Source organism: Grampus griseus, assembly GCF_964374135.1.
Source record: "Grampus griseus genome assembly, chromosome: 7".
NCBI classification, from domain to species: Eukaryota; Metazoa; Chordata; class Mammalia; order Artiodactyla; family Delphinidae; genus Grampus; species Grampus griseus.
The window spans coordinates 45,460,870-45,474,487 of NC_139001.1; the positions used below are offsets into that span (position 1 = coordinate 45,460,870).

The following is a 13,618-nucleotide window of genomic DNA, read 5'->3' on the forward strand; positions in this document are numbered from 1 at the left end:
GACAAATTCTTAGAAATGCACAGCCTTCCGAGACTGAACCAGGAAGAAATAGAAAATATGAACAGACCAATCACAAGCACTGAAATTGAAACTGTGATTAAAAATCTTCCAACAAAGAAAAGCCCAGGACCAGATGGCTTCACAGGCGAATTCTATCAAACATTTAGAGAAGAGCTAACACCTATCCTTCTCAAACTCTTCCAAAATATAGCAGAGGGAGGAACACTCCCAAACTCATTCTACGAGGCCACCATCACCTTGATACCAAAACCAGGCAAGGATGTCACAAAGAAAGAAAACTACAGACCAATATCACTGATGAACATAGATGCAAAAATCCTCAACAAAATACTAGCAAACAGAATCCAACAGCACATTAAAAGGATCATACACCATGATCAAGTGGGGTTTATTCCAGGAATGCAAGGATTCTTCAATATACGCAAATCTATCAATGTGATAAACCATATTAACAAATTGAAGGAGAAAAACCATATGATCATCTCAATAGATGCAGAGAAAGCTTTTGACAAAATTCAACACCCATTTATGATAAAAACCCTGCAGAAAGTAGGCATAGAGGGAACTTTCCTCAACATAATAAAGGCCATATACGACAAGCCCACAGCAAACATCATCCTCAATGGTGGAAAACTGAAAGCATTTCCACTAAGATCAGGAACAAAACAAGGGTGCCCACTCTCACCACTCTTATTCAACATAGTTTTGGAAGTTTTAGCCACAGCAATCAGAGAAGAGAAGGAAATAAAAGGAATCCAAATCGGAAAAGAAGAAGTAAAGCTGTCACTGTTTGCAGATGACATGATCCTATACATAGAGAATCCTAAAGATGCTACCAGAAAACTACTAGAGCTAATCAATGAATTTGGTAAAGTAGCAGGATACAAAATTAATGCACAGAAATCTCTGGCATTCCTATATACTAATGATGAAAAATCTGAAAGTGAAATCAAGAAAACACTCCCATTTACCATTGCAACAAAAAGAATAAAATATCTAGGAATAAACCTACCTAAGGAGACAAAAGACCTGTATGCAGAAAACTATAAGACACTGATGAAAGAAATTAAAGATGATACAAATAGATGGAGACATATACCATGTTCTTGGATTGGAAGAATCAACATTGTGAAAATGACTCTACTACCCAAAGCAATCTATAGATTCAATGCAATCCCTATCAAACTACCACTGGCATTTTTCACAGAACTAGAACAAAAAATTTCGCAATTTGTATGGAAACACAAAAGACCCCGAATAGCCAAAGCAATCTTGAGAACAAAAAAAGGAACTGGAGGAATCAGGCTCCCTGACTTCAGACTATACTACAAAGCTACAGTTATCAAGACGGTATGGTACTGGCACAAAAACAGAAAGATAGATCAATGGAACAGGATAGAAAGCCCAGAGATAAACCCATGCACATATGGACACCTTATCTTTGATAAAGGTGGCAGGAATGTACAGTGGAAAAAGGACAGCCTCTTCAATAAGTGGTGCTGGGAAAACTGGACAGGTACATGTAAAAGAATGAAATTAGAACACTCCCTTACACCATACACAAAAATAAGCTCAAAATGGATTAAAGACCTAAATTTAAGGCCAGAAACTATCAAACTCTTAGAGGAAAACATAGGCAGAACACTCTATGACATAAATCACAGCAAGATTCTTTCTGACCCACCCCCTAGAGTAATGCAAATAAAAACAAAAATAAACAAATGGGACCTAATGAAACTTCAAAGCTTTTGCACAGCAAAGGAAACCATAAACAAGACCAAAAAACAACCCTCAGAATGGGAGAAAATATTTGCAAATGAAGCAACCGACAAAGGATTAATCTCCAAAATTTACAAGCAGCTCATGCAGCTCAACAACAAAAAAACAAACAACCCAATCCAAAAATGGGCAGAAGACCTAAATAGACATTTCTCCAAAGAAGATATACAGACTGCCAACAAACACATGAAAGAATGCTCAACATCATTAATCATTAGAGAAATGCAAATCAAAACTACAATGAGATATCATCTCACACCAGTCAGAATGGCCATCATCAAAAAATCTAGAAACAATAAATGCTGGAGAGGGTGTGGAGAAAAGGGAACCCTCTTGCACTGCTGGTGGGAATGTGAATTGGTTCAGCCACTATGGAGAACAGTATGGAGGTTCCTTAAAAAACTACAAATAGAACTACCATATGACCCAGCAATCCCACTACTGGGCATATACCCTGAGAAAACCGAAATTCAAAAAGAGTCATGTACCAAAATGTTCATCGCAGCTCTATTTACAATAGCCCGGAGATGGAAACAACCTAAGTGCCCATCATCGGATGAATGGATAAAGAAGATGTGGCACATATATACAATGGAATATTACTCAGCCATAAAAAGAAACGAAATTGAGCTATTTGTAATGAGGTGGATAGACCTAGAGTCTGTCATACACAGTGAAGTAAGTCAGAAAGAAAAAGACAAATACAGTATGCTAACACATATATATGGAATTTAAGAAAAAAAAATGTCATGAAGAACCTAGGGGTAAGGCAGGAATAAAGACGCAGACCTCCTAGAGAACGGACTTGAGGTTATGGGGAGGGGGAAGGGTGAGCTGTGACGGGGCGAGAGAGAGTCATGGACATATACACACTAACAAACGTAGTAAGGTAGATAGCTAGTGGGAAGCAGCCGCATGGCACAGGGATATTGGCTCGGTGCTTTGTGACAGCCTGGAGGGGTGGGATAGGGAGGGTGGGAGGGAGGGAGACGCAAGAGGGAAGAGATATGGGAACATATGTATATGTATAACTGATTCACTTTGTTATAAAGCAGAAACTAACACACCATTGTAAAGTAATTATACCCCAATAAAGATGTTAAAAAAAAAGAAAAAAAAAAGAATTCCACTTCTGGGTATATACCAAAATAACTGAAAGCAAGCACTCAAACAGATATCTTTACACTCACGTTCTTAGCAAGCATTATTCACAACAGCTAAAAGGTGGGAGCAACCCACTGACAGATGAATGGGTACACACAACGTAGTATATACGTACCATGGAATATTATTCAACCTTAAAAAGGAAGAAAATTCTGACACATGCTACCACATGAACAGATTTTGAAAGCATCATGCTAATAAGTCAGTCACAAAAGGACAAATATTGTATGATTTCAATTATATAAGATACCTACAGTAGTCAAATTCATAACAACAGAAAGCAGAACGGTGGTTGCCAGGAACAGGAGCAAAGAGGACTGGGGAGATATTGTCTAATAGGTACAGAGTTCCTGTTTGGGAAGATGAAAAATGTTCTGGAGATGGATGGTGGTGATAGTTCCATAACAGTGTGAATGTATATAGTGCCAGTGAACTGTAGACTTTAAAATGATTTAAATGGTAAATTTTATGTTTTGTACATTTTACTATAATAAAAAAAAAGTACGTATTGGAGAAAAAAAACAAAAAACAAAAAACAAATGGTAAGTCATCAAAGGGTTGTTTGCAAGCATGAAAATTAAAATGAAGCTGTATACTGTATGATTGTAAACAACTTACTAAGGCTTCTGATGAAGTCATCTTTCCTCTCTTGTGGTTAGTGCTGAGATGGACACTGACCACGTTTGTCTGAGACTATCCTTCTCCTACACTTTGCCTGATTGACCAGTCTTTTTCTCACTGGCATATCTTTGTTTTATTATTAATACAGTCAAACGATGGCCTTCAGCTGTACTGTAGCTCCCAAATACTGACAGCAAGTCTGCGCCAGTTTACTAACTGTATAATCATGTTAAACATAAAAAGGACACATCACTGCTATACAATATAGAAAAATGATTCATTTTTTTCCATTTATAGGAGAAATTACAAGTATTTAACATGAAAACACATCATCTACACAGCTGGTGGTGAAACCTATGCAGTTCCTCATTCACTCACCAACCAATGTGATCACAGAAAGCCTTTGGTTATGACAGTTGGGAATCATCTTAAGTTTTGTCTAGACTGGCAAGAGGTATCTTTCTACAAAAGAAGACCAGGGTGCTGAAACTTATAATTTTATTACTTTTGTGAATTTTTGTTGTTGTGATACATCTTTATGATATAGTACTGATTTCTGGTGAGACAGGATAAAGAGACTCAGGAATACAATTAAGCACAGTGAGAACATAATTATCCTTTAACACTGACGATATATTATTGGAGTTGGAACAAAACATAAGTAAATCCCCAATTCACCTATACCACCTTTTTCCAGTAATGCAAAATCTCCATTTGGAGGAAAAGTGAGAAAAGCAAAAGGTGAAAAGACACAGGAAGAAAGATGTTGGAGTCAACTGAGATTGCTTTTCACTTCCATTTTCATCCATCCAAATGGTATAGAAAAATGGTCTATTTTCTATCAAGTCCATTTGGTTAAGAATAAATTTTTAAATATATAAATATATTTACTATATAAATGTATAGCAAACATGTATGTTTTACTATAAATAAATTTATCTTAGGACCATCATATTTAATTATTTTTTTCCTAAATTACAGCTTATACCCAAAATAAAATATATGATAGATTATTTCTGATTCACTCACATCTCCTCAAATAGTGGTTCCTAAATGCATATCTGTGAACAGGCTGTATCAGAGCCACCTGGGGAGGTTTTCTTGTTTTTTATATTATAGATACTAAGTCTTGTTCTATAGATTCTGAATCTGAAAGGCCTGGGTGGTCTCCAGCAAGTGGCATTCTCAGGAGCCTCCTAGGGGCACTAATGCCCAGAAGAGCTGGTAATCCCTTTTTTAGATTACCTATATGTCTTTATGGATTCAAAAAATGGTATATTCTATAATAGGTAAAGAGTCAGACACTCTATATTCACATGTGATATATGAGTAAAGGGTCAGTTGCTGTCTATCCATATGTAATATAATAGAATTTATAAGACATTTCAAAGATTTTAAAACTCCAAGATCACTCTTCAAGTCTGGCAGGGATGAAAATAGAGATGTTTCTTTCTGGTTAAAAGTTTGGAAAACTTACTTTTTTGGGAAAAAATTAAATTGGGTCTCTTTAAAATTAGCTATTAGATATAGGAAATTGAGACCTTGGGACAGGGAAGAAAAGCATTGGTGTTACTGATTTGGGTAAGAAATACCATGAACAAAAGTCAGTTGGCTAATCACAGAGTTGAATCCCAACTCACTGATGTTTTGTAAGTGGGGTTTAGGTTGGGAGAGGCATAGAGATTTGACAGTAAAAGTTTAGGGAACATAATGATACAGTTGACAGGTTGAAAACAGAAAACTCATTATTATGGGAGTCTTATTATGTGGGCGCCAGAATCACAAACGGTTAACATTTGCTACATATGCATTTCCCATGATCTGCTTCTTTGTGTCTTTTTAAATACACACACGCACACACACACCCCACATACTAAATCAGTGTTAGTCATCTTGCAGTATCCTTAAGTCTCTATATTTTGTGATTTGTAAAGATATGCCATTATTAAACTGTTGATTCTAAACACTAATGACGATCTCTTTATATACTGCATTTAATCATATTGGTATTTTCTAAATACTTAAATTTTGTTATTAATTAATGAACAATTTGAAGCATTCTAAATGTTCAATAATAGGAGAATGGTTTAGTAGATTATAATTTATAGATTATGGTATTGGTGAAATTTTTATAGCTTAGGGTATATTATGGGTAGACTTGAATCAAAACGAACAAGAACACATGTAGATGATACGTAAAGTGTATTATCAGCCTTACATATTTCAAGGTGTGCTTTGACAAGTCCTAAAATTCATGTAAAAGATTGAATTAATTACACACACATACATTCCAAAAGGGATCTATATGGTTTAGAAGAAATAAACAGGAACATGGCCTACAAATGACTTGTTCTACCTGGACATTTGCCACTATATATCCACTTAGTTTAAAAAAGGAAATGCAGTACTAGGATTGTTTTTCTTTTTAATTGCATATAAGACTACACTTTGGTTGCTACATTTTTGACTACATTGTCACTCTGTAACTTACTGCTTCCTTAGCCTACTGTTCTTTTGTAACTACCATCTGCCTAATGAGTTAATCTCAGCCATAATTTCAACTGCCTTGTTTCCCAGCAAACCGTACATATATATACATGAGCTTGAATAGATCAGACCTCCCACTATCCTTTCATCACTTCTTTTGTCTGCTTTCAGCCACCTCAGCAATAGTTACTTTGGGATAACCATAACAAAAGTCGTCTCCAATTCTTTGTTTTTATTTAATATTGAGTGTGGAGAATAGGAGGAAATTAGAACAGTTGAGGGAGGTCTTAGATTCTTGGCTTGAGAGGTTTGAAAGAATGCAATTGTTCTTTATTTTGGAATTGAACAATAACTGTGGGTGCATCCATGCCATTGTCCAGTTGTCCTAAAACATATTATAAATGCAAAATTTCCATGGCAATTCTGCTTCTGTAGGCTAAGATAGTATGTGGGACTTATTTTTGCAAATGTCTCAGTTATTTTTGATGCAATTTAGGTGAAAACAATTACATCCACAGTAAGTACATATTAATAAATGTGAATCTAGAATAGATTATATTTTCCAATTTTTTTCCATTGGATCTGTAGGGGGGAAAGCTCTCAAATACAAGAACCTTAAGTTTACACTGTGTTATGGGCTGAATTATGTCCCCCCAAATTTATATGTTGAAGCCTTAACTCCCCGTACCTTAGAATGTGACTGGGTTTGGAGATAAGGCTTGAAAGAGGTGATTAAGTTAAAATAAGGTCATTAGAGTCAACCCTCATCCAATCTGACTGGTGTCCTTAGAAGAGGAAATAAGACATACAAAGAGACAGGAGTATGCATGCACAGACAACCACGTGAAGAGGCAGCAAGAGGGCAGCCATTTGCAAGCCAAGGAGAGAAGACTCGGAGGAAACCAAGCTTGCTGCTGTCAGCTTAATCTCAGATTTCCAGCCTCCAGAACTGTGAGAAATAAATTTCTATTGTTTGAGCCACCAGGACTGTGGTATTTTATTATGGCAGCCTTAGTAAACTAATACACACTGATTATGTCTACAGGCAATAACAGTCGGTCCAGGACATTTTAATAAACAGCATACAGCTTTTGTCTTCTTTCATACTCAGTGAACCACACTTACATGCATCTCATTCAAGCTTATGAAGAAAAATTCCTAAATACAAGACCAAATACCGTTGAATACACTTTTAGTATAAATTTTTATATCCCAAACATAGGCTGCAGAACAAACCATTCAGAAACCAATTCCAAATGTTGTTTCTTCCCCTATAAATCCTATAGAGTTTTAAATTGTAGTTAACTGAGAACTCAACAGTTTCAACTGGTAAAACATTTTAAAATACTCATTAAAATAGGAGCATAATTGCAATTAATTCAAGAGTAGAGTGCTTCCGATGTTTAAGAATGAGCCTTACCTTTGTTTTGGGTTCTAGAATTTTTACTCCATAAATTGATATTTGCAACTCAACTTTAGGAATTTTCTGGCCTTCAGATTTCTTGATATGTCTTGCAAACTACAAATGAAAATTTATTCACAAAACTGTAATTCTGTTTCTATAGAAAATGAACACATATATTTGGAGCTCATATTCAGTGTTGAAATTTCATTAAATAAATTATTGCCCATTATAAAGTATTTTTATAAACTCCACACGGCCCCCAAATATTTAGAAATCCAACTGAAGCTAAGGATTGAAGTAATTATCCCAGATAAAACACTCAGAACGGACTTCCCTGGTGGCGCAGTGGTTAAGAGTCCGCCTGCCGATGCAGGGGACACGAGTTCGTGCCCTGGTCCGGGAAGATCCCACATGCCGCGGAGCGGCTGGGCCCGTGAGCCATGGCCGCTAAGCCTGCGCGTCCGGAGCATGTGCTCCCCAAGGGGATAGGCCACAACAGTGACAGTCCCGCGTACCGCAAAAAAAAAAAAAAAAAAAAATACACTCAGAACTAGACTCAGTCTAGAAGTATTGAAATGTCCTGGCTTTATCTGGCAATACTATTCTCTCCCTACTTTCCTTCTCTCCTCCCTCCCCCCGCTTTCTTGTCAAGAAATAGAAGAGAACTATTGAAAAAAATTGTATTTATTACCCCTCTTGTAGGGGTTCAAGAACTTATTTCCTAGTATAACATTTTGTTAGCATATGGATCACCCTAACTCGATTCAAAACAGAGTATCTGTAAGGCAAGATGGGGTTTCAGTCCTCTTTTGTGTGTCATATTTATATGCATTGTGTATTTCTTTCTAATGTAAATACACATGGTATAGTTCAGTCCCAGAGCAGAGAGTGTTTAAAGGCCTCTTTCTCTTTTCATGATTTTGCACTGCCATGGAGAATAACATAATTAATGCATATAAGAATGCCTTGAAATGTCTGCCTTGATATCCAGGGAGGGGGTTACGGGGGAAGGGTTCCATTTGCTTTATTTCATTTTGGGTGGTATAATTTTTTAGTTTGCTATCTGTCCTGTTCTATAAATACAGGCAGCTTTTTTCTCGGTATTCAGCAGTCTTACATTCTGCACATAAATGTGACTAATTCATGCCAGAGAATTTTCTTTTTTGTCTTTAAGAAACTTGTTTTGCTTCAGCGCAGACCTTTAAAAACTATCCCAGCTCTCTCCCAAAGAAAGTGGATTAATTTGTTTCTCTTCCCTTCATAATCTTCTTCCTGTATTGGTATAATCAAAGCAATTTGGGGGTTTTCACATATGGAGGCTGACAAAATAAATCAGCTGCTTTCCATCTATGTGAACACGTCTGAACAAAGCCAATCCCATGGCTGGCCGCAGAAGCAGTCTAAGCTGGCTTCCTGGGTGCTGCTCTTTTCCAGAAACAATGAGCAATAGCTCTTGAAGCCTTTTCCACATCTGGACACAACCTTTCCTGTGACCTCTTTTAGTTTCCAAAAAGTCCGTCACAAAACAACCACTAATGTTAAACTTATCTGTTATGTCTTTTCTGCCAGAAAAAAAAAGGAAAAAATGAAAAAGGGGAGGAAGTAGTGGCTACAAGTAGAATAAACAAAGAGAGGAGCAAGGAGGGAGAGAGGGAGAGAGGGGAAACAAGAGAACGAGACAAAGAAAAAGAAAAATAAACATAAAATGTCTGATCTATGGCTTGTGAAACCTTTTCTTCTGCTTCATATCAAGATGAAATAATTGTGCTCCAAGAAGGTTCAGAGATCATCCAATCCCATCCTCCCATTTCAAAGATGAGAAAAGTAAGTCTCAGAGAAGTCAGTTACCTTGGTCATAAAATGGATCTGTAGCAATCAGGCCTAGAACCTAGTTTTGCTATCTACTAATAACTGTTTTCTTTTGCCCAGCACATTTTCTGAATTAGAGGAAAAAAAACCTTCCAGTTCTATTTTCATGTTTATCAAGGTTGATACTGGTTATTGGCCTTGACTGTTGCACAAATGTTGCAAAACATTTAAGCCTAAGGTTATATTTGTTAAATCTATAATATTTTAAACAAAGTTTAATATTCTCATTCCTGCTTGTTTTTTGTTTTGGTTTTTTTTTAGTTTAAGATGACTGTATTCTATCTACAGTTTGCATGATTTCTCTAGGTCTCTTTTCCTACTCGTAGACCTCTCAACTGTGTTCCACAATACATCTAATTTACATTTTGGAGACACATTCATGCTCACATTGTATTCTTTTCTCTCCCTATTTACTACTTGAATGTTAATGCTTGAAAAGCCTTTCTGCAAATTTTTTTCCATTTTTGCTTCAGTAAATTTATTTCTTGGTCATCTAGATAGAGTGATCTACCAGTAAAACTTGAATATAATAATCTAATAAGAATATTCAAAGGGGGTAAACCTAGGAATTCTGGAGGATATCTGGATGCAACAAATGAATAAACAAAACCAAGCCTTTATCACCACAAAATGATGGGGAAGGATAAAGTATTACTTGAAATAAATAAAGTACTTAGTTAAATATATGCCACTTGTAAGTAGAACAGCTAAAGAAATTTTAAAGGGAGCACAACTGAGTTTCAATATCATCATCACACAATTTCTATCCATTTCTCAAAGGACTTAAAAAGTGAAATCTAACTATATTATTAATGGAATATACATTAGGCAATAAAAATTAATGAATTAATTCAAATTCTTTTTGTGATTCTTATAAATTGTTGATTTAATTAAACATTTTCCTGATAACTCTTACAGGGATACCAGCTATGTATGTACGTTTATAATTAAAATAATCTTTAAGTATTTCATTAATTAAATAACCGGTTATGAAGACAAAAACAGAGTGTTATGCTACGCAGAGAGAGTGAGGTCAAGTAGAGAAACTGCTGGGCCTATATTTAACAGAACTTTTCAGTAATTTCCAAGGCCACATAGCTTGAGGTAGCTTCATGTAATTTTGTTAGCTCTGCTGGGGTGAGGGGTCTGTCCTCTAAAATTGCGGTCCAGGAATGCTGCTCCCTGGTTATCTCCCAGAGAAATCAAGAAGTTTTGGGTCTACATACCAATATTCATCCACATGTAAATATCACAAGCAGATTGTTGATGAAATATATTGAGCCCTCTGACATTTGTACTAGTTGTATTAAAACTAAATAAATCCTTATTAAAAATAAAATTCCTTACAATAACAATGATATTAAATATCTAGAAGTCAAAAGGGTTTTTTAATTATCACTTTTTGAAAAATTTGGAATTTTCTTAAATTGTAGACTAAAACATGATTAAGAGATAGAAATTGTTGAACATGATTGAGAAATAGAAAATATGCTGTTTTGATATAGAATTTCTGAAAGTAAACACTTATAAAAATTATAATATTTAAGAAAACTTTATGAACTATAAATTCTCCACAAAATGACAGAAAAATAGTACCCAATAAAATAAATCAAAGTTTTAAAATTTTTCTTGAAAAATTATTAGGCATCATTAAACACAGAAGCATAAAAAAATACATTATTGAAAATCTTGTAAGTTTTCTATCATCTTGTATTAGTCATAAATTTTGAATTCTTTAATGTCAGAAGCCAATATATTAATATTGCAAACTTTTGAAAAATTATTAAATAGAAATGAAATGTTACCTTATGTGGCAAATATAATACTGAACTATAGTGGATAAAAAAGTAATCAGAATACATATGTTTAAGAAAAGTACGCAGGAAATTAAAATGGGGGATGTGTACACAAAACAGGGTTAATAAGCAAATTTCTTTTTTTTTTTATTTTTATTTTTTAGTAGAGCTATAGCACCATCTTCTGGTCATCTCTACATGACAACAGAATTAAACAGGAGCCAGGGTCTAAGTTCTTAAAATAAATGTAAATATTCTTGTATACTCTTGAGTTGTAGCATCTGCCCTTTGATACAAAGAAACAAACAAAAAAATTTAGAAGTAAATAAAAAACATTGTTTTATTTATTTTCATTAGTTCATGAATCATTACCCTTAGATATACTTTCCTGATCTACAAAATTTTTACAATCAATAGAGTAAAGATTGCTTATTAGATTAAGTATTCGGGAAGATACTTGAAAGACAAAAGCTATTATCAACTGAGTATAAATTTTTAAACTATACTTCATGATTTTTATCTTATTGTAAACCACATTCCTTTATTAACAGAGTACATTTCCAAATAGGAAACTACATAAGAACTGAAAATAAAGTTTCACAAAAATACATTAAAAACTAGCCATTTTTTAGAAAGCATTTCATCTCAAATATCTGTTTGTTACCTAGTCATTATGTAATTGAATCTTTTTGGGTTTGGATTTGGGTTCACTGAATAAAGAACCTCCTAGGTATAAAGAAACATTAAGTGTAAATATCATCATTCTTTTATAAAACATCCTGATTGCAGTGAAGTTGGATTCATACCCAGAGTGTGCAACGTTCTGAACATTTAAATAGAATCTTATTCTAAATGTTGTCCATAAATTGTAAGACTTTTAAAATTCTGTATTAGTGCTTAAAAGTATTTGCCAAACAAGCACAAGTATAAATTACTGCCTAATGAGTAGTTAAAAGAAATGGTTGGCTGGTCCCCTTTTTCTCCAAATGGGAGTGAGATCATCTTAGGACCTTTTAGCATATATCTTTAAAAATAAGTAAAATATAAAATACATAAAATATTTTAAAATACAAAAAAATTAAGTCAGGTAAAATAAATGGATTAAAATATTACCTTTTATTTCTTTACCCAGAAAACAAGCCAACTCACTTCAATTTTTTTCTCAATTTAAACACTCAGTAGATTCCACCTGATATGACATTCTCAAAGCAAAGTAATACTTTTTAATGTCTATGATTTTGCCTCTCCTATGGAATAATTGGATGAACTCTAAATAAAGTCAGAGAAGGGTTGTTTCTAAAAAAAATTTTGAGAACAACCATAGAGAATAACAATAAAGTATGTTAACAAAATAGTGCTATGTTAAATTTTCTTTTTTTCTTTTTTTTTTTTTTTGCGGTACGCGGACCTCTCACTGTTGTGGCCTCTCCTGCTGCAGAGCACAGGCTCCGGACGTGCAGGCTCAGCGGCCATGGCTCACAGGCCCAGCCACTCCGCGGCATGTGGGATCTTCCCAGACCGGGGCACGAACCCGTGTCCCCTGCATTGGCAGGCGGACTCTCAACCACTGCACCACCAGGGAAGCCCTTAAATTTTCTTAATGAGACAAACATGAGAATTCTGTTGAAGGAGTTTTTCAAATCTTAGTATCTCAGAGGGAAGGATGTCTTTTGGGATGGGATGCAATTAGAAAAACATGCGAAGGATGCATGGCAGCTTACATGAGATTTTCTCAGGAAACTTGCTGATTCTTAGTATGTGGAGTTGCTTAGTGTCCTTTTCTGCTCTTACTCTCACCAGTTCCCCAGGTCTGCTCATAGATATGGCCAGATCCTCGTGGATTTGTCCTTTAGGACGTCTTTAACATATAGTGCAACAGCAAAATGCTGCTTTGTAATTAAGTCTAATTCTATACTTTCAACTGGTGAATATGATATTCTAACTTTTAGAGACAGTTGTTCTGCCATTATTAGTCTTTGAGTTAGGGCACAAGTCCACATTGCAAAGTAAAGGCAAGCTACGGAATGTCAACACATAAAATATTGCCATTACATTTTTTTTGTTGAGTATGAAAAATTATACCTTAGAAAAATACAGAGTGGTCCACACACAGAAAAATAATCGTGTGTACATAGTTATTACTAAATATGTTTCCTTGATCTAGTGATATTCATTCAACAGACCATTTTTACCAGGGTGAAGTCATATCTGCCACAGAGCTATTCATGCTTTGAATTTTCACCAGTCTACTGATGACTGAAGATAAATTCAATACACTAGACACTTATCTGGAGGGCTTTCCCTACCTTTAGCTTCCTTACAGCATCTCTCACAACTTCTGTTCCTTTGGGCTGCTCCACTTCTGTGCTGCCAAGAAACTGAAAATGGTCACTTGTGAGACAGGCTTTACTTTATCATATGTCAGTAAGTCATGTTGAAATATATCATGGAATAATAGAACGATGTGATAGTAATT

General features: G+C 35.1%; 1 protein-coding gene across 1 annotated transcript in view; it reads right to left on the reverse strand.

Annotated features, from left to right (window-relative positions):
- The window catches only part of GULP1 (GULP PTB domain containing engulfment adaptor 1), a 276,087-nt gene that overhangs the window by 49,234 nt on the left and 213,235 nt on the right, over window positions 1-13,618 (reverse strand). The window contains exons 5-6 of the mRNA XM_082658306.1: window positions 13,449-13,520; window positions 7,493-7,591 (exon numbers count right to left, since the gene is read on the reverse strand). Of these exons, the coding sequence (XP_082514432.1) occupies window positions 7,493-7,591; window positions 13,449-13,520 (171 nt within the window). The remainder of the gene's footprint in view (window positions 1-7,492; window positions 7,592-13,448; window positions 13,521-13,618) is intronic.